This window comes from Squalius cephalus (assembly GCF_949319135.1).
Source record: "Squalius cephalus genome assembly, chromosome: 10".
Classification (NCBI taxonomy): domain Eukaryota; kingdom Metazoa; phylum Chordata; class Actinopteri; order Cypriniformes; family Leuciscidae; genus Squalius; species Squalius cephalus.
In genome coordinates, this window is record NC_137131.1 from 13,736,110 (window position 1) to 13,755,770 (window position 19,661).

A 19,661-nucleotide genomic window follows, 5' to 3' on the forward strand; every position below is an offset into this window, starting at 1 on the left:
GTGAGAACCTTGTTCTCCAATTACAGCCTGTGAGCAAAAAACATTTGTTTATGTGAAGCCAAACTAAGCTTAGAAACATCTCAAGGCTTGTTTTTGTCAATGTCGCTCCATCTGTGCCTACATGAATGAGAATGTCAGTACTATTTGATAAATTTGCTTGCCTCAAAAAGAGTCAGGGCGAAGGGATGTCCCAGATGATCCATGGAGGACAGCAAAACTCTACGGTTGTCTCCATTCAGGTCCACACTGGATATCAGATGAAGCTTGGAATCGACCCAGTAGAGTCGTCTACTAGATAGATCTGGAAGATGAAAGAACTTTTATATGTAGTGTATATGTAATGCTTTAATAATACAACAAATGCTTTTAATTTAATATGATTGGTCAAACGAAGCATTGAATAATGGGTAGTATGTGAAGGGATAATTCATATTTCAGTTCATATTCTATCATTTTTCATATATCAAGTAAAAATAAAGGCAGTTTGAAATGAAATGAAAGGCACAGCTGAAAGCACAATGAATAAAAAAACACACACAAAAAAACCACAATGCGCTCCAAAATATTACAACAAGGCTACTTGCTCTTTTTTTCCCATAAAAAATGTATTTTGTTTCAATACAGACAAAGCAATTCTCAATTCAACCTTTTTTGTCAATAACTTTTTTCTATCTATAACTGCTTTTTCAAATGGGTTTTATGTTAAGCGAGCTAGGGAAATAATGGCGATATTGACAGCGTTGCTTGAGCAATTCCATTTAGTTTTTCCCAAACTGACGGGTGATTTATGAGGAACAATGAAGGTGAATGATTCAAAGCCCTGTTGGCCACAGGAGGCTGCTCTTCATTATTAACACTCTTTCTTCTCCTTCTGCCTCTGTGTTTGTTTGGTCTTTCTTGATCCTAATGTTTTTCTCTTTCTCCTCAGGTATTTTGGCTGGTGTCTTGTTATGATGGCAAACGAGGCTCTCTCATGTCTTGCTTTTTGGTATGGTATGCTTTGTTTTGCTTTCTGCTGTTTCTCTTTTATGTTTTGTTGTCTTTTCTGCTATTCTCTAGTGTGTGTTTCTCTACTTTGACTGTATTTGAAGATGTGAATACATTTGTTGTGAACGGAGGAACTGAATTGCAAAACTTTCAAAAGGTTTTACCGAGCGCAATCCCATTGGGCCACTCGATCCTCTCTGAAACCAGAATCTGTCGATCCACCCCGTTCATTCCAGCTTTCTCAATCTTTGCCTGTGTTCCCCAATCCGACCAGTACATGAACCTGGGGGGTCAAAACAAACAAACAAACAAACAAAAAAACGTTCACGATCAGAATTACGGCTATTTTTGTCAAATTTATATCATTTAAGGCTTCATCTTGAGGCTCCCTTAGAAATATGCAAAATCTATTTCCCCCACATTTTCAGAGCTAGTGGGAAAATCTGTGGAACAATGCGAAATGAATTTAAACAGGGTAAAATGTGTAAAACGGTGGTTTACCATTCTTATTGGAAACTGAAAATATTTAAATTAGCCAAAAAACTAGGGGATATGTGAATGACAGCTTTAAAACTCTACAAAAAACAGTAGAGCTTTCTAAGGAGCTTCCTGGGTTGGAGCCACAAAAGCTTCATGCTATCAAACAAATGAGATACAGTTGAGGGGAAAATTAGGGAGCTCCGATGGCTCATCACCTGCCAAAAATAGGATGAAGAGGTAAGTGTATGCTCATTAAAAAGAGTCAGTATACTGTATAGCTCTGGCCCTATAAGAGCGAAGTGGGCACTTTAACCACAGGCAACAATTAGTTGGTATGCTGACCAGCATGAGACTCATTTGCATGTTTTTCATGCTCTTCTACTTCTGTAATATGGTGAAAAGAGCCCTGAGGGGAAAGATTCATCATGATGAACGTCAGTAAAAGAAGAAATTATACATACGAAGTGAAGGAACCTTTGGCAAAAATCTCGGTGTGTTGACAGATCATGCACATACATCATTCATTGTAATTTTATGATTATTTAATGCAACATTCCCACTTTCGAGTCTGCCCAATTTTTACATTATAAACATTTTATTGTTACCCTTGTCTTGGATCAACGGCGATGGCACGTGGTTCGCCAAGATCTGTGTCGATCAACACCTTCCTCTTCTTGCCATCGCCAGTTGCGACAGAGATAGTTTTGTGTCCAGAGTCGGTCCAGTAGATGTTCTTATGGACCCAATCCATTGCTAAGCCCTCTGGGGAATGTAGCGCAGTGTCTATGAGTGTGATCTGTTGTGAAGTGTCGTTGGCTTTGTTGATGTATGCACTGAAGAGGAACAAACACACTGTTAATCTACATTCACAGCATTTTAAGCAGATGTTATGCATCTATCTATTCATAAACATTCACAAGGTATTTGACGCATCCGTCAGATTCGTGGTGAATAAGCACACCATGAATATCTGACACTCACAGCTGTTGTTTACATACACATACTGTAGGCAGCAAAGTGAAGTAACATCTGCATGTTTCTCAAAGAACAATTGTAGGACAAAATGGCTGACTCTTGTGATCTTTTCCTGTATACGAAAACTACAGTGATTTACAGTGAAGCAGATATGATTGCCTTTTGAAGCATGGTGAAATCTGATGTGACTGTGACTGATCTTATGATTCAGCACTCATGAGAAAGCGCCTCATGAGAAATATTTTTGGTGTCACCTGGGTCATTTGCTAAAAGGGATGACATTTGAAAGCTCATATACTGTACATGTGTAAACAAGAACTAGCGAGTAGCTCGTGCCAATAGTGATACATATATAAATAATAGGCTAATATTTTGTGTGTTTTTGGCTTGTCCCCGGAACTGTGTTTCCTCCTTCTCCTTGCTATACTAACAAGCATATTTTCACAAAAACACAATATGGAAATAAAAGATAGAATTTTGTCTGTAATCTTTGTATATACTATTCACTACAGTTCAAAAGTTTGGGGTCAGTAAGATTGTAGATGCATTAAATTGATCAAAAAATGACAATAAAAACATTTGCAAACATTTCAAAAGATTTCTATTTCAATACTGTCTCCAAAAACATATTAAGCAGCACAACTGTTTTCAATATTGAAAATAATAAGAAATGTTTCTTGAGCACCAAATAAGCATATTCAAATTATTTCTGAAGGATCATATCATGTGACACTGAAGACTGGATTAATGAATGACTGCTAAAAATTCAGCTTTACCATCACAGGAATACATTTTACATTTTAAAATAAGTACAAATAAAATATAGTTATTTCAAACTTTATTAATCAGGAAAATGCTTAGCCCGCTCCTTGGCGCTTATGTGAGAGGGCAGGTGAGACTAATTTTCTTTCGCCATGTTTCTGACAGACCGCTCACAGACATCACGCGTGCGCAACATCTGTAGCCTATCCACGTAAAATGCATTGAAACTTTAATTAAACTAGAGATATTTCAATTGGGTGATTATAATTTAATGTTTTGTGAGGTCTTTTTCATTTTTGTGAATATTTTGCGGTTAAATTAGGAATTATGCAGGATCGCAAAAAAATGCGACAATTTGTTGATTTTGCGTTGTATTCAGCGATCGCAGAATCGCGAAAAACTGGAGGGACTGATAATAATAAAAAAATACTGTATTTTTGGTCAAATAAATCCAGCCTTGGTGAGCATTAGAGACTTCTTCAAAAACATTACCCTATTATGGTTGAATATTCCCTTTCATGCAGTGTGTAATATAGATGTTTGTGAGTGTAAACGTTCTGCAAAGTTGTTAAGTCGAAAGTGCACCCAAAAGAAATAATCGACTCTGAACCGCCTTTTACGAGTCGTTTGTATTTTCTATTTCCTACAGTTCTACATCACTAGAAAATACATTTGCATAACGCCCACCTATGTTGTATTTTGTCCACCCGCGAACAATTTGTCCAGCCCTCAAAGTTCATTTTACTGACGACTGCTTCTCAAATCAGTCTCAAATCTTCAAGACTTCAATGCGGGATTCACAAAATGCTTGCTCTTGAAAGATGGGCCAGTCCCCAGTTTATTCTGAGTTTTCTCCTCAGAATCACAACCTCTAAGTATGAATAATTATTGATGAATTTATTTTCTACCGGGTGTTCAAAATATGTAGTTTTGTGTTTTATATTGTTTAGGTCTCTGGCTAACTCACGTTATTACTGTCTTACTGAAATACTTCTGCTAATCATCTGTGGGCCACTATTACCTAAAACTGTCTTTTAATGCAGATTGTCTGTCATTCTTACTACTTTGAGTAAAGATAAAGGATGGAGCAAGATTTGTTTTACAAATGTTTGTTACATCAGTCATTCACATTAGCACCTGGCTAACGTATGCACCGTTATTGATACAGTTCCCACATGTGCACCGCAATAAATTAGAAATATACACATCGCTTTGTTGATGGACATACTCTTGTTAATGCTGATGTTGAGGAATTACAGTTGCATCATATCACATTGTACCTCAAACTGAGTAGCTTATCACTGAGAAACGTCCTGCTCAAGTCGTCCTTGCGATGGAGGTTCGAGTTGAACTTCTTTCAATGTTTCATAATTGGACTCAGACTGATGTGGTAAAATCAACGTCATCATTGTCTTTACTGTCTTTACAGTGTCTACAATCGCTGAGCTGTAGCCTCTGGATGGAGCTGAAGTTTATGGTAATGGACCTTTAGCTTAGTCATTTTATGTTTGACTTTCAGTAAATAATAAGCTTAAAAATCCTGTCAACTCTTTTACCATGTTGGTAGAAAATTGAAAACTGGTTACTGGTAGAAATACCAGCATTAAAACTGTAAAACTGATTTGTCCAATAGAATGTTTAAAATCTTAAAACACTTACTTCAAATCTACAAAATATTTACTTTTAATATCAAAATGAAAAAGGAACCCATTTTATAGAATGACCCATCTTTCATTGGCAGTGAGGGGGTGCTTTGTGTTATAACCTGGTAATTTCCCATTTGCAGTCAACTAGAGCCCTTAACAGATACTGCCTCAACAGCCATCAAAATGGGCCCATCTCCCCTTATAAGACACAGGACTTTCAGTCACTCTTTTCAGAGAGGATCTTAAGTGAATCACAAGGACAGAGGAAATAGAAGCCAGGGAACATTTCTATTGTGCTTTCGTTGGCTTGACTAGGAGCTCTATTAATAGGAACAGATTCCCTGGCCCCTTTCAAACACTGATGATTCACAAATGAGACAAAAAGAATAAATAATAAAGTGTTCAGCACTTTAACAATGTAACTAAACAAGATGAGATGTTCAATATAATGTGATGTCAACCACTTAATTGCATGTTCATTTTTTTATATTCCTTATAATGATAGTAAAAGGAGATAATTAAAAAAAAATCTATACTAGTACGGTCAATTATGGACCAAATTCAACAGCAACATTTTTAAAAGTACTATAAAACCATGTCCTTACCAGGCACAACACAATAAATTACAGAGGAAATTTCAGTAAGAATAATGCCATCACAATGACAGCCATTCACATTTTTGATTTGTAATATTTTACTGATTAAATTTAACTGTAGGTGTGGCTACTCGGTACAACACAACAGAAATAATAATGTCCTGTTGCTCACCACAACACTTAGTAACAAGTTAAAGTGAGTCAAACCATCTATCAAAGTGCAACCCACAGGGTGCTTTGTGTTCACGCAAGGATAAAACAATGATTTTCTTGATCTTATCTGTTTAAATAGCGGGGTTTGGGTTCCCTCTGACATCTTAATTACAGTAGAAGCCTTGCATCACATTAACCCAAAATGATGTTAGTTGGAATGAATCTAAGCAATAAACAAAACATTAATCTATCAACCTTTATGTTGAATCAAAAAGAGTCATTTTGAGCTCTCATCCAGGTGAACCAAGACTCATCATTTAACAAAACACCTCAATAACCACATAACCCTCAAAATAGACAGATGCCGGATTCAAGTAATACTGTATTTACTGTGGATTCAAACAATGGCCCTTAAAATGTATTTGCCTCATTTGAGGTTTTAGCTGTCAACTGACATCTACACTGTTGCATCTTCACTGTAACTACTAATTCATGCCACTCTCCACCAGGGACATAATTAAACTCCCTGCAGACAAGCAGAAGTATTTCCATTCTTCTGAGGGGTTTATAAAGTGATAATGAACTGTCTTACGCCGTCCTAACACAAGCCCTCCTGAGGGGAGAGGGGATGAGTAATGGGACGCCTTATTGTGGGAGGTAAATTATGGGAAGCATATGGTGCGGTTGAAATGATTTAGAGATTATCCTAGAGGCTGATGTGACTCCGAGTGTTTCAGGAAGTGAGGCAGAGACTCGAGCATGACAGCCCAGCATGCACACTGGGACAGTAAAGGACAAACTCTGGTCCAGTTTTTCAGCTGCTGTTGTAGCACAGGCAGGCTGTGACAGGCTGCTGTCCGACTGATAAGATGACTTTGTTAAATGGTTGCTCGAGCTTATTAAAGACCTCCCATAAGGAATTAGAATGTCCTTTCATCAGAACAAAAATGCCTAAGATAAGTGTTTCGTTATGAAGTAAGAGAAGTGGGAAATGACAGGAATGCTGCAATACAGTATTATCGCAAAGGTAGAACATGATACAATACACATTACCGTTCAAAAGTTTGAGGTCGGTAATATTTTTTTAATGTTTTGTCTCTTATGCACACCAAGGCTGCATTTATTAGATCAGTAAAAACAACATATAGAGAAATATTATATAATTAACAATTTTGCTTCTCAAGTAAATTGATCTTGATCCGAGGATGCTTATGTCAGTGCATAACCCCCTTACATTTTCAGTAACCCAAGGAAAAGTCTGCATGAAAATGAGCATGCAAGCAATTTCCTGCACATCTTTCAATCCATGATGCTGGTTGCGGTGAGAAAATCTCCAGTAAGTCTATGGCAGCTGCTCTCATGAATTTAAATATCAGCCAGCTGAGAGGAGGCGGGTAGAGGTTCTCAAAAGAGGGCTTCAGCACAGCACCTTCTCCTCCTACCTGAGCACTGAACACTAATTGCAAATTATCCTTTTTAAATAAAGATTAAACAGCTGTCAAGTTAGGAGGCAATATGATGTGCACTGCACTACTTGTTTGGTTGTGTAATGTTGGATATACCTGAAGATCTTGCGGTGGTAGAGGTCACACCAGTACATCTTGTTGGTGGAAACGTCCACATCCAGGGCCACAGCATTCTTCAGGGTCGGCACTACCTGTGTATAGTCCTTCTTCACCAGGTCTATGCGCCGGATCTCATGCCGGTTAGTAAACATGAGACATGGGCTCTTACCTATAAGGGGAACAGAAAATGTTTCATCAGTCAGCTAATTTGTTATCTTGGGATCATCCTAACAGATGATTGAGCTGATAAACCAATCAATATTAGGCCATTTTGAGATAAAAAAAAGAAGAAAAAGGAAACAAGTCACAAATGATATCCCGTTTGTTTCAATTAACCTACAAAAACAGACTAAGTCACAAACTTAGATCACATTTATGATACATTTAAGATACCAAATTCTGCAAGGTCAAGAGATTTCAATCGAACTCAAACATTTTTACAAAGGATTTTTTCATTAACATAGCGAAACCACAAAGTACACATAAACCTACACATACACACATAATCACCCACAGAATAATTTCCACAACATTCAACAATAACAAGAAATTAAAATAAAAAGTATTCATGACTTGTTTAAAATGTAAACTTTCAGTGTCTCTTCCTTACCTCTATATGTGTTATTTGCACTCATACTATTTATTAATTAGAAATACACACTTATGGACAGCAAACATTTAACCACACGACTCGCACCCATGTGTAAGAGCATTGATTTAAATTTTTATTGCTCATTTCATTTGCAGAGTAGACTTGGACTACAGCATTTGTTTACTCATGAATGACGTGTGTTAGTCTGCAGTGCACCTGCAGACCATGTGATTCAGGTTTCTGGGTGGCCAAAGTGGGTGTGAGTGTTTCCAGGTAATTACCTGCACTGTGGTGTTTATGCAGATATGAGCATGTGTGTGTACTGCTGGGCAGCTTAGTCACTGTGGTTTGGTGCTCAGTCATGCCAACACAGAATATCACTGACCCTCTTAGTTTATCCTCTATGTAACAGCAAGGGCACTCTCCCTTTTTCTGAGTCACGTGGTCCCCTACACTGAACAGCATTTAGTTGAAAAAATATACACTTACTATACAATGACTGATTTCAACCATTTGCCAAAATTAGATTTACATATAACTTGAGGCTTTTCTATCTCCTTGGGATAGTCACAGACTTTTTTTTCCTTTCAGCAAAAGCTTCCTTAACAGGACTGTATGATCCACGGATGCCTTCTGGTCAAGTGTTACAGACAAATGAAAGTGAAAAAGAGTGTGAAAACAGAGAATAATGCAGGGCATGAAAGAGAGAGAGAGAGAGAGAGAGAGAGAGAGAGAGAGAGAGAGAGAGAGAGAGAGAGAGAGAGAGAGAGAGAGAGAGAGAGAATAATGAGCAGCAGGTGCTGTGTGGTCAGATGTCACTGCGCTCAGGTTTGGCAGTGATGTAGGGTGGATGATGGAACTGATGGATGAGATCTCATGTCTCTGTTATTCTCCTCCACCCTCATTCCCTCCCCACCCATCTCACTCTTTCATACTTGATCTAGTCTGAGCCAAATACTGTTTTTGCTGAGGTGCTTGTGAGTTGGACAGGTGGATGGAAAGCCTGTCCACATTGTGTTGGAAAGAGAACATTTCCTGCTGATCTTCAGAAAGCCATCATGGACCACTGTATCATCAGCAAATATTTTCATTTTCAGCAACAGACAGGATTCAATCTCTTACCCATCTGCTGGAATGATCAATCTTTGAAAGGGAGGGTGGGAAAGAGAGAAAAATAAACAGAGAGAGAAAAATAATAAGGAGAGAGATATGTCCCTTCCAGCTTTAGCTGAGCTGCATCACATTTACATAAAGCAGCATGCTGACCGTCTTTGGCGTCATGACAACTTCTTTTGAGAAACACACAAATCAGCACTTTCTCACATGGCCATACTGTATGTGCTATAAGCCTCTTCACTCTAAAGGTGATTCACTGCTGACTAAAGGTTTTTTCAAGCAAAAGGGCATGAACTCTTAAACTACCTTGATCCTGTATTACAAAGGACTTATAATAACTCATTCTAATACTTGAAACATGGTGAAGTGTTAAGAAAAAATACATGCTGTGAACTACATGAATTACAACATTTACCATTTTTATACAATTCATTTAAGTTATGTCCCACTAACAATATTTTTGCAGTGTATCGTTTTTATTTTTTTGTCAAAATGTAGAAAAAGAAAATAATAATCCATTCTTAATATCAGCTAGTAGCTACTGGCTGAGCAAGTAGTTTCCTGTCATGCTAGTATAAATTGGGATGGTAAAAAACATCAAAATAATTACAACTTAACCCTCAAAAACAGTTGCCTTACAATATTTTATGGAAAAATGCTTTTCTCAACTTATTGGGGATCCACCATCATCCTCTTATGATGTGCCATCATTTCATTTATGCTTTTGATGCACAGCTTGTCCCATCCCTTCACACACACTGTGTTCTGTTCCCAGACATCATTAACAGACCAGTCGCCGGGATCTTTGAGTCTCGCTCTCAATGTACCTCTGCAATTCTACATTGTGCTTCACTTTGCTACCATTTCTTCAAATATACCTCAGCTGCTTTCAACAGCAGGTCACAGAATAAGCGCAAAGCATCAGTCCTCAAGACAACACGACACATCCCAACACGTATTTGATTTCCTCCATATGCTGTTTCACACCGCAGACAGGCATCACCCTATTGGCTGACACCCAGTGTGCAGAGCAGAGACAGTGTGACATAGTTTCCTCAATTTCTGGAGTCATATATAGGAAATGAGGTGATGGAAAACAGGTGGAAGTGAAAGCAAGAAGATAATCAAATGATCCATGTGTGGGTGTAACACTCTGACTGATAAGTAACAAAGGAAAAAGAAGGAGACAGACATGAAAAAGTGCCAGTCATTTCCCATAACCCCCTCGGTCATGTCACTCAGCTGAGTCTCACACTAAGGCCAAATTACATGGCTCAGATTTACTCTCAACAGGTGAGTGACCTCACGCTCATAATGACAGTATGTGACAGGCCTATGAGAGAGCTGGATACGATACGGATATTGCTCTATAGTATAATACAGGGTTCCCTTCCCACTATTTTTGAACCATGAATCTCCATGATTTTCAACCTTCCTTCTAACCCTTTGTCTGAAATTATCCATGTTAAGGGCCTGCTCCTTTAAGGGTTGTAAGTAAACGGACACAATTATGATTGGCTAATGTCATTGCATATGAAACATTATCAACAGCCATTCACTATTGCACAAATAAGTGTTTGGAAAACATTATCCATATAAACCTGTCATTTACAGACAAAGCATTATGAAATCATTTACTTATGGTTTGGGATGCAGCTACTGTCAGATTCAATGCAGTTGGCTGCTTCATTTATCAACAAGTTTCTTTGCAAATGACAGCCATTAAGCAACTGAACGCTAGTGGGCGGAGCCTATGGTGCGATGATGTATAACTATTTGTCAATGGTTACTGTTTTGTAGAATATATATTTCTAAATATGTAAGTAAATGATCTATAAATAACTGAATAAATTACAGAACGTTTTGGGTGAATTATCATTTTATGGGGATTTGCACTCCATTTGGTGGTATGGCTCATATGTATACAAATAATGAGTGACTACCGCAAATTTGCCTTTCATTTATAATATTTGTCTCTTCAAATCTAAACAAACTGATTATGTTAATTCAGATGTAACAGAATATTTCATTAAAATAATGCATGCAGTATCGAGCAATGATGCTCATTTCTTTAGTATCACATATGAAAGGCACTGTCTGTTTTGTTCTGTTTGGCTGCAGTTGAAAGGATAAAAAACCTGAATCTGAAATTGGTCTGGTCATGTTTCGTTTTACTAACAGGGTCACTGAATGCACTCTGCACTCTATTCATATCACAAGCCCATATTAGCACCCAAAGGCCATATTTGCAGTTACTATTGTGTCTAAAAAATGGCTGTCATGCCCAAAAAACTAAAGTCTGGGAACACGGCGCATAAAAGCACATCTCCCTCTTATCTTTAATGTGCCTCCACCTGATATGTTTATGAAAGGGAGCAGGCGGTTAGAAAAATAGAAAGAGAAAGAGTTATTTTACATTTTGAAAGATATACCTGTGGCAAAAACATCAAGCTATTAAAATGATTTAATAGCTTTTCTAGGCACAACAAAAAGGATGAAGAAAAAGCGTGAAGTGTGATTTAAAACACACAGATCACTGAAACGTATTAAAAGAGAATTTACTGTGGCTGATAAATATAACATTTCTGATTTTACTTTAATTCTGCATTTGTAATTTTGAACACAATACTTCCACTTCATATCATGGAACAAACAAACAAAGTCTATATATTATATGAATTATACTAAATATCTTGCTTTGCACTAAGATTCAGTAAGTTCTGTAACTTACAACACAAACCTATATGGATATAACTGACCTGAACACAATAACAACAGAATGTAATTTCTGAAGAGTGAAATCACTTCACTAAGTTTTCAGTGAGCTGTTTAGCTCGAGGGAATGTTTTTTTTACGCCAGCTTTACACAGTGCTTTTAATGACAGTGTTCCTCAAGCTGTCATCCAGCCTACTGGGAGTGCTGGAAATGCACTGAAGTTTTACACAGGCTGGTCAGGCAAATGAAGGACAATAAAGACAAGCTTCATTAGGTTCACAAAACCCTCACACAATTACAAAACATGCCATGCAGCATCAATAGGGCTGTATGATATTAAAGAAAAATGCGATATGCAATAACTCGTTAAATAATGCGATATTCGATATGATAATGCTTTAAGTATGTAAAATACATTTAAATTATATTTAAAAACTGAAAATGATATTACCAACATAGATGCTTTACATCCTTTTTGTGAGAAGAGAGCATCCCTATATCTTCTAAAAGTTATACTGTAGGATTAAATAAAAAGTAATTTTAACGTCAGTGTAAAACAAACTACATTAGGTTTATTTAACAACAGAAATTCAATAATCAAATGTAAAAATAAAACACTGCTTAGTCTTCACTGTATGAATTAAATATACACTGATTCTTATTAAAGCTATAAATGTTATTCAGTCAAGAGCAGTGAGTGATTTTGTCTTTTGATTAACATTAAGTACACAGACAGAAGCAGGATTATTAGGCTGCTGTCACTTTAAGAGCTAATGCACGGATCCAATATACCGTTACGCTCACGCTTTCTTTCTCAACGGTTTACTCTGTTTAAGACATAACTGACAGTGTTTACTTGAATACTAACCAAGATGGGAATTTTGACATAGTTTTGTGTATTTTTGGCAATATAAGCTGCGGAAGAGAACTGAAATCGGGATTACAAGCTGTCCGAGAGGCGGATGCCTGTGCGTGTGAGTACTTTGCTTATTGCGCCCAATAACATTAAGCATGTCACACGTATGTAACAGTCATGTGTCCAGTCTATTCTCTGCTGTCTGCGTCAACCTAAAACTTAGATCTGATTAAACATAACTTTGAAAATATCTGTAAATAATTTTTATTATGTTTGTCACAACTATTGACAAAACTAAGTAATTAATAAAGAAATTCAGATAGTTTCAAAGTTATTTCCCCTTTTTGAAATTAAATATACTGCTGTCCATTTAAAATGAAAAGACCATTTTATTTGTCTTCTTTAAGATAACACAGTATATTAAAAACATTTCTATAAAGACAATAAATACATTATTTACTGTTGTGGTGTAATATAGTTAAATGCAGAAATTCAGATATTTTCAAAGTTATTTCCTCTTTTTTGAAAAGCTAAATAATTCCATAATTATATGGACAAAAAAATGCACATTTTTAAACAAATATCGCAAAATATCTCATATCTGATAAACAAAAATGTTATGGTTAAAATTTCTCCCACCATTAGTATGTGAAAAAAAAAGTGTTAATTTTGGATCCTGGTCCAGAATAGTGATGGATGGAGATGCTTTGGTAAGCTAAGTGTCTTACCCACTGCTTTACACGTCTTTGTAACTGGGTCCATCTCGTAGCCCTCGTAGCATTCACATTTGTAGTCGCCTTTGAGGTTGATACATATTTGACTGCAGGCGTCAGGGTTCTCGCATTCGTCTATGTCTGGAGAGGACCATCAGAAAAGCATTAGTAACAGAGCAGAGATACACAGAGAACAGAGGCTTTTGTAGTGCAGCGTCCACAGACAAGATAAATGATGCTTTAAAAAACCATCTGGGGATTTTTTCTACTATCAATTTCAAAGTGATGACGCTGAGAGTAAACAAATCATAGATGTTCACAATGCAGGAACAACAGAGGGCTCTTGGGAAAATGGGTAAAATGTAGTCTTGCACAGCATCAAAATGTTGGTATCTAAGATAAAATTCATGTTACCTCCGCAAGTCTTCTTGTCCAGGAGCTTGTAGCCCGAGGGGCATTCACACTCATAGCCGATCTGACGGTCCTTACATATGTGAGAGCAGCCGCCATTGCTAATGGCACATTCATTCAGACCTATGACAGAAAAAACAACAACAACAAAGGTGGTGTCAAAGGTCAGCATACCTAGCAGGAATTGGACTGAAAGTACCCATGGCAACATTGACATCAGCTAATGGTGGACTGCTTCTTTCTAATTTTCTTGGTTGAGCTTCATGTTTGTGTGAAGACTTTATGAGAAAGTGATGAGGTAAGTGCAATCTAACTGAAAGACTGACAGAGTAATATGGCAAAGGTCTTGCCATTATTACACTCGATAACTCTTCTCTAGGCAACACATTTAGGCTTTGGGTGATGGCTCCCTCTATTACAGATGACAGGGAGAATACACGTATATCACTTTTCATCTCTACATTATGTCTGCTCTTACTGACCCAATAAAAAGCAACAAAATATTACCACAAGAAGGTTTAACTTCTGTTTTATTAACCCATTTAAGACTCAACCACAGATTTACTGCAAATTAACTTAAACTTTTCAGCCTGAAACTTCAAAACCTTGTCCACAAATGTCATGTAAACAGCAGTTTTATTTTTTTTTACTATGACTCTCATAGAAGAATGATAATAATAAATCTGAATAAACAAATATTTACTGTAGCAAGCAAGCAAATAATATATATATATATATATTATTGGCTTTGTAAATTATAGTAAATATTTAATAAAGACATATATATGATTTACAAAGCCAATAAAAAGAATAAATAATTTGTAAGGTAAATAAATACATAAATTCATTCATTCATTCTATTTGTTTGTGGATATTAATGTGACTTGGTGTGCATGTATAACACAAGAAACGCATAAACCAGACTGACAGAACAAAAAAATACAGGTGGAGGAAGAAAGACAACAAGAGAAAGAGAGAAAGAGAAGAATAGCTGATGCTAATGCTGAGGAACAGCTGACAGAAGGAGATAGACGGAGGACAGGAACATCACAGGTAGTTCAAGTGAAATAAGGGAAAGGAAAGACAGTAGAATGAAAGGAGACAGGACAAAGACCTAGATAGCGAGCAAGAGAAAAGCACACTCAAAAATCGAGTGAGAGACGCGAGAGACGCCGACAAGCCAGGAACAGTATTTTCTCCAGGCCATATATGAATCATGTATAACAAGTAAAGGATGCACTATTGAATGTGGTATAAGCGTAATCCCTGGCACCAGTCCTAGTGATTTAGCATGCATAGCTGCAGTGGCCCACTTGGAGCCGATCCAGAATGCACAGGGCTCAAAGGGGGGCATCTGTCGTGCGTTAGGTGCCTGTACTAATCTCATCTGTTGAGTGGAGGGACCCACAAGGAAATTAAGACTATACTGAAGAGCCACTGTGGGAAGATGTATTTTACATTTAAGATTGATACAAGAGTCAACATAACCAGGGAAAGAAAGAGAGTCCTATGAGATAAGATATGGTCCTAAATACCATATCGATCACATTAACAAACAGATGCAAGGAAAGGTGAAGTGTGCAATATGTCACAGCAATACCAAACCGAACAGCCAAAATTACTCGGTTTTTACATTTTATGAAGAAAACGTGGGTGGTTTTACCACTGTACACCTCACCACCACTATTTTACAGTGTCGTGGGTGGTTGTTAGGGCATTGCTGAGCAGATAACTATTTTGAGTAGTTGCTAGGTGCTTGCTAGCGTGTTCTGGGTGGTTGCAAGGTGACTACGCACAAGACCAATATTCTTGTCACTATATGCCTTTTGTCTGAGCCTGTTGCACAGCAGAATACTGTTTGTGAGCATCACCATGTCATAGTTTTATGTAACAGGAGCAGTTCTGGGCATGTGACTAACAGCACAAATCCTATTGGTTGAACAGTTTTCTTTGCAGTGTGGTGGAAAAGATATTAGAACACTTCTCCGTAAAAAATCTCTCACACTGACAGTCTGAACAGACACATTAATGGCTGTTCATCCAAATAAAAATGCTTATCGCACCAAATTTTCACACCATGTATTCATCTTGGAGTGAACAGACCTTTAGTCTTTGGGACTTTTTTACTCAATTGTCTTCCAGTCAAAATTATTAATCTGATTGCTTAGGAAAGTATGTAAACTTTTACAACAGGGTTATTATAGTTAACTAAAAGTAAAAGTATTAAAACAGTTTTTAATTGAAATAAAGACAAAATAAAAGAAAAAATATTAGATGAAAACTGAATGAAAATTAGCAATGTTGCTTTGACTGAAATTTGAAGTTGAAGCACTACAATTACTATCTGTAAATAAATAAAAACTAAACCTGAAATAAAACTTAAATCAAAATAGTAATTAAAATTGCCCATAGCAAAATGAGTAAAAATGTTCCTAAAAAAAAAAAAAAAAAAAAAAAATTAAAAATCTAAAAATAAAAGCCATTCAAAATGTAAAATACTAATAAAAACTATAATTGTATACAAAATCTTTTTTTGCTTTACAATAAGGCTAAATATGAAAAATAGTTGCATTCGGTATGATGAACAAACAACGATTCCATCTGCCATTACTTGCGCAAATAGGTAGTTGAGCCAGAAGTTGAGATCTTAAACAGTGCAAACAAAATGAGCCCCACTTAAGCATCTACACTCTTCAGAAGAATGCATTTTAACATAAAAAAATACACACTCCACATAAAATATGGCATTTCCAGCTACAACTTATCACTGAAGAAAAAGTCCACTTCCACAGTGTGATGAAAGATAAGAAAATAAAAAAAGGAAAAACAGATCTATGGGAACCTGCATTCTCTCTGGAGAGGAGAGCATGCTGTTCACCATGTATGATTGCGCCTGAGGTAAGACTCACACTTTGATCATAATGATCCCTCTGTGGGTTGTTGGCCCTTGATCAAGTGAAGCCTCTAATAAGCCAACACTGCTATAAGCTTAAATGCTGGTCTAGGATCAGTTTTCCCTCTCCAAATTCAGTGTTATTAGTGAGAAAGAAAAAGCTAACCCTATCACTGGCTGCTGGCAACTTCATTTGCCATACACATATGGAATGCAATGTATTCATCTCTGAAATATTTTAAATTGTAAAATTGTATCTTTGGCTTTCCACACTAAAACAATAAAGTAATCACACAACTTACATAAAAGTCCTATACAACAAAATAAAATAAACTCATATAAAAGTCCCAAAGTCTGAAACTAAGTAAAATATAACTACAACAATAAACTTTTTTTTTTTTTACGCATTTGTGTATTTGTGCAAAAGTGGCTCAACTCACCGCACTCCTTCACGGGCTCATCAGACCAGTCCTTGCAGTCCTTGATACTGTCGCACACTTTGCTGCTATCAACACACTCTCCGCTCTTACACATGAACTTCAGTGGACCTTCACATTTGGTGGCTGTGAAGGACACAATTATGTATGGAGAGCACAAAATATGAAACGGCGTTAAACAAAACACATTTTCAAATGACACTCATTGCATGAATGTTCATATTGCACTTTGCCATTCAATGATAATAGACCGTGACAAGAGGCTTCAAACGCTTGAAGTCACACTTCAAGCTCAAAACAAGTACATAAAAGCACCATAAAAGTAGTGCATGTAATTTAAAGAATCCCTGTGGTAAAAATCAAGTTTTTAATGTTGCTTATATGTTTATGTGGTGTTTTTAATATGCTTTTTAGACAAACCATGTGCAAATTCATAAGTCAATTCCACTGCTGAGTATTTTCTCCTTAAAACTGCCGTGAAAAAAAGATGGTCTCAAAAATGTGGTTTGAAATTGTCGTTGTTCTTTACGTCACAAAATATCTTGTAACCAATCATGTCAACGTGCTGGCGGACTTTAGCATTTCATCATTAACTACCTGTATAATTCACTCTTCCACTTCTTCTGAATCAGTTTCTGGTTCAAACATTTATGGTTGAATTAAACCAGTATTATCCCTGAAATGGTGTGAGTGAGTGGAGGCAGGGCTCATTTGCACATTTATGGATCCGTGTACTAAATGAAGCAAGGGTGTAGAGTTACATTCAAGCTATTTTAAGGCATGAATAAAAACATTCACAGGAAAAGACTGTCATTCAAATATGTCATTCAAAAAGGGATACTGACTACACAGGGACTTTAACACCATATCTCAAATCTTCTAAAATCATTATAATAGCTCTGTGTGAAAAACAGACTAAAATCTAAGGCTTCAAAAGATCTGGAACATAATGCATGAATTAAAAGTGACTACTTATTTAGTACGTATGTGTCCTTTTTGGATCTTGATTGGTCACAGTACGTTTCAAAGGACAATAGCGTTCAAAAGTTTGGGGTTGGTGAATATCTTATGTTTTTTTTTTTAAAGAAGTCTCTTATTCTCACCAAGACTGCATTTATTTGATCAAAAATACCATAAAGCTGTAATATTGTGAACAAGGATAACACTTTAAAATAAATGTTTTCTATTTGAACAAATTTCTAAATATAATTTATTCCTGTGATAGCAAAGCTGAATTTTCAGCAGCCATTACTGCAGCCAGTGTCACATGACCCTTCAGAAATAATTCTAATATGCTGATTTGGTGCGCAAGTCACATTTGTACAATTATCAATGTTGAAAACAGTTGTGCTGCTTAATATATTTGTGGAAATCATTATCATGTTTTATTCATTCTAAAATCTTTTGAAACATTATAAATGTCTTGATTGGCATGTTTGATCCATTTAATGCACCCTTGTTGAAAAAAAAGTACAGTAGAGTATGGGAGCACTGAGCACATTCTGTCAAACATCTTTGCGTTTCAGGAAAAAAAGCAAGTCATTTGGAATGACATGAGGGTAAATAAATGAGAGAATTTTTGCAACATAATTTATCCATACAGGAAATGATCTAGGATAAACATTGTTTGCTGCCTGGTCTTGGAAGAACCTTCCTATCAACCAACCATAGCCCTAATCCTATCTCTAAACCTAATCACAGATCATTGATTGGTTGACAGGAATGTTGTTCCAAGACCAGCAAAGGATGTTGATTCTACCAACCAGGTACTCTGTAGCCATTGGATAATTAATCTTTTGAGGTGAATTTGATTGAAGCTGCCATATGGGAAGTGTGCCCTGAAACTCTGGAATCATGTAGGAGTACATCTGTTTGGTCTTGTAGTGCTTTGTGTGAATGCAAACTTGATTGGGGCTACATAATTGGCCGGGTGCACTCTACTCTTTCATCTTCACTCAAAATGCTGCTAGAAGAGGCTAATCAAAAGAGAGAGGGTGAAGAGAGAGGGAGACTGTTGAAGTTACTCACTTTTGTTGATGCAGCCAGCCTCGTCGCTGAAATCTGGACAGTCGTGCACTTTGTTACACTGTTTAGTGCCGTGAATGCAGGAGCCGTCGCCGCACTGGAACTCATCAGGACGGCAGGTCAGCACAGCTGTAAGACAGAAGCATGTTCATGTAGGACTATCAATCCTGTGGTCATTCCACCTAGTGTCAGTTATCTACTGAATGAATCTACTGACAATCAGGTCAAAAGATTTAGAGTAAATAATTTACAAAAAAAAAAAAAATTGCATCATGGTTTTCAAAGAAAAATTAAGTAGCACAACTGTTGACAACAAGTTGCTGTTTACTGTTACCATTTACTTTCAGAAACAAAACAAAAATCTTTAAACGATTATAATATATAATAAATTATTTTTTTGCATATCTTATTTGCTACTGTACAATTATATTATATTAAATATATATCAGTATTGTATTGCATTAAATAATCTCTCAAGACACCTGTCAGCATCATATATCTGTCCATTGTAAATGTATACTGCAGCTATAAGCAGTATTGGAGCTAACGCATTACAAGTAACGTAATCAGATTACTTTTATCAAATAATGAGTAAAGCATTACTTTTAAATTTACAACAAAATATCTGAGTTGATCTTTTTCAAATAAGTAACAGAAGTTACTTTGATTTCCCATTTATTGACTGACACCTCTCCTGTCCACATGTTGAGAGAAATGAGGATGCCTGTGTAAACCTGA

General features: G+C 36.6%; 1 protein-coding gene across 4 annotated transcripts in view; it reads right to left on the minus strand.

Moving 5' to 3' along the window:
- Positions 1-19,661, minus strand: part of lrp8 (low density lipoprotein receptor-related protein 8, apolipoprotein e receptor) — a 160,970-nt gene that overhangs the window by 20,491 nt on the left and 120,818 nt on the right. For all 4 annotated transcript variants that reach the window (XM_079882818.1, XM_079882820.1, XM_079882817.1 and 1 more), the window contains exons 6-13: positions 18,927-19,052; positions 16,902-17,024; positions 13,572-13,691; positions 13,173-13,298; positions 7,162-7,333; positions 2,073-2,300; positions 1,152-1,270; positions 162-301 (exon numbers count right to left, since the gene is read on the minus strand). In XM_079882818.1, the coding sequence (XP_079738944.1) occupies positions 162-301; positions 1,152-1,270; positions 2,073-2,300; positions 7,162-7,333; positions 13,173-13,298; positions 13,572-13,691; positions 16,902-17,024; positions 18,927-19,052 (1,154 nt within the window). The remainder of the gene's footprint in view (positions 1-161; positions 302-1,151; positions 1,271-2,072; positions 2,301-7,161; positions 7,334-13,172; positions 13,299-13,571; positions 13,692-16,901; positions 17,025-18,926; positions 19,053-19,661) is intronic.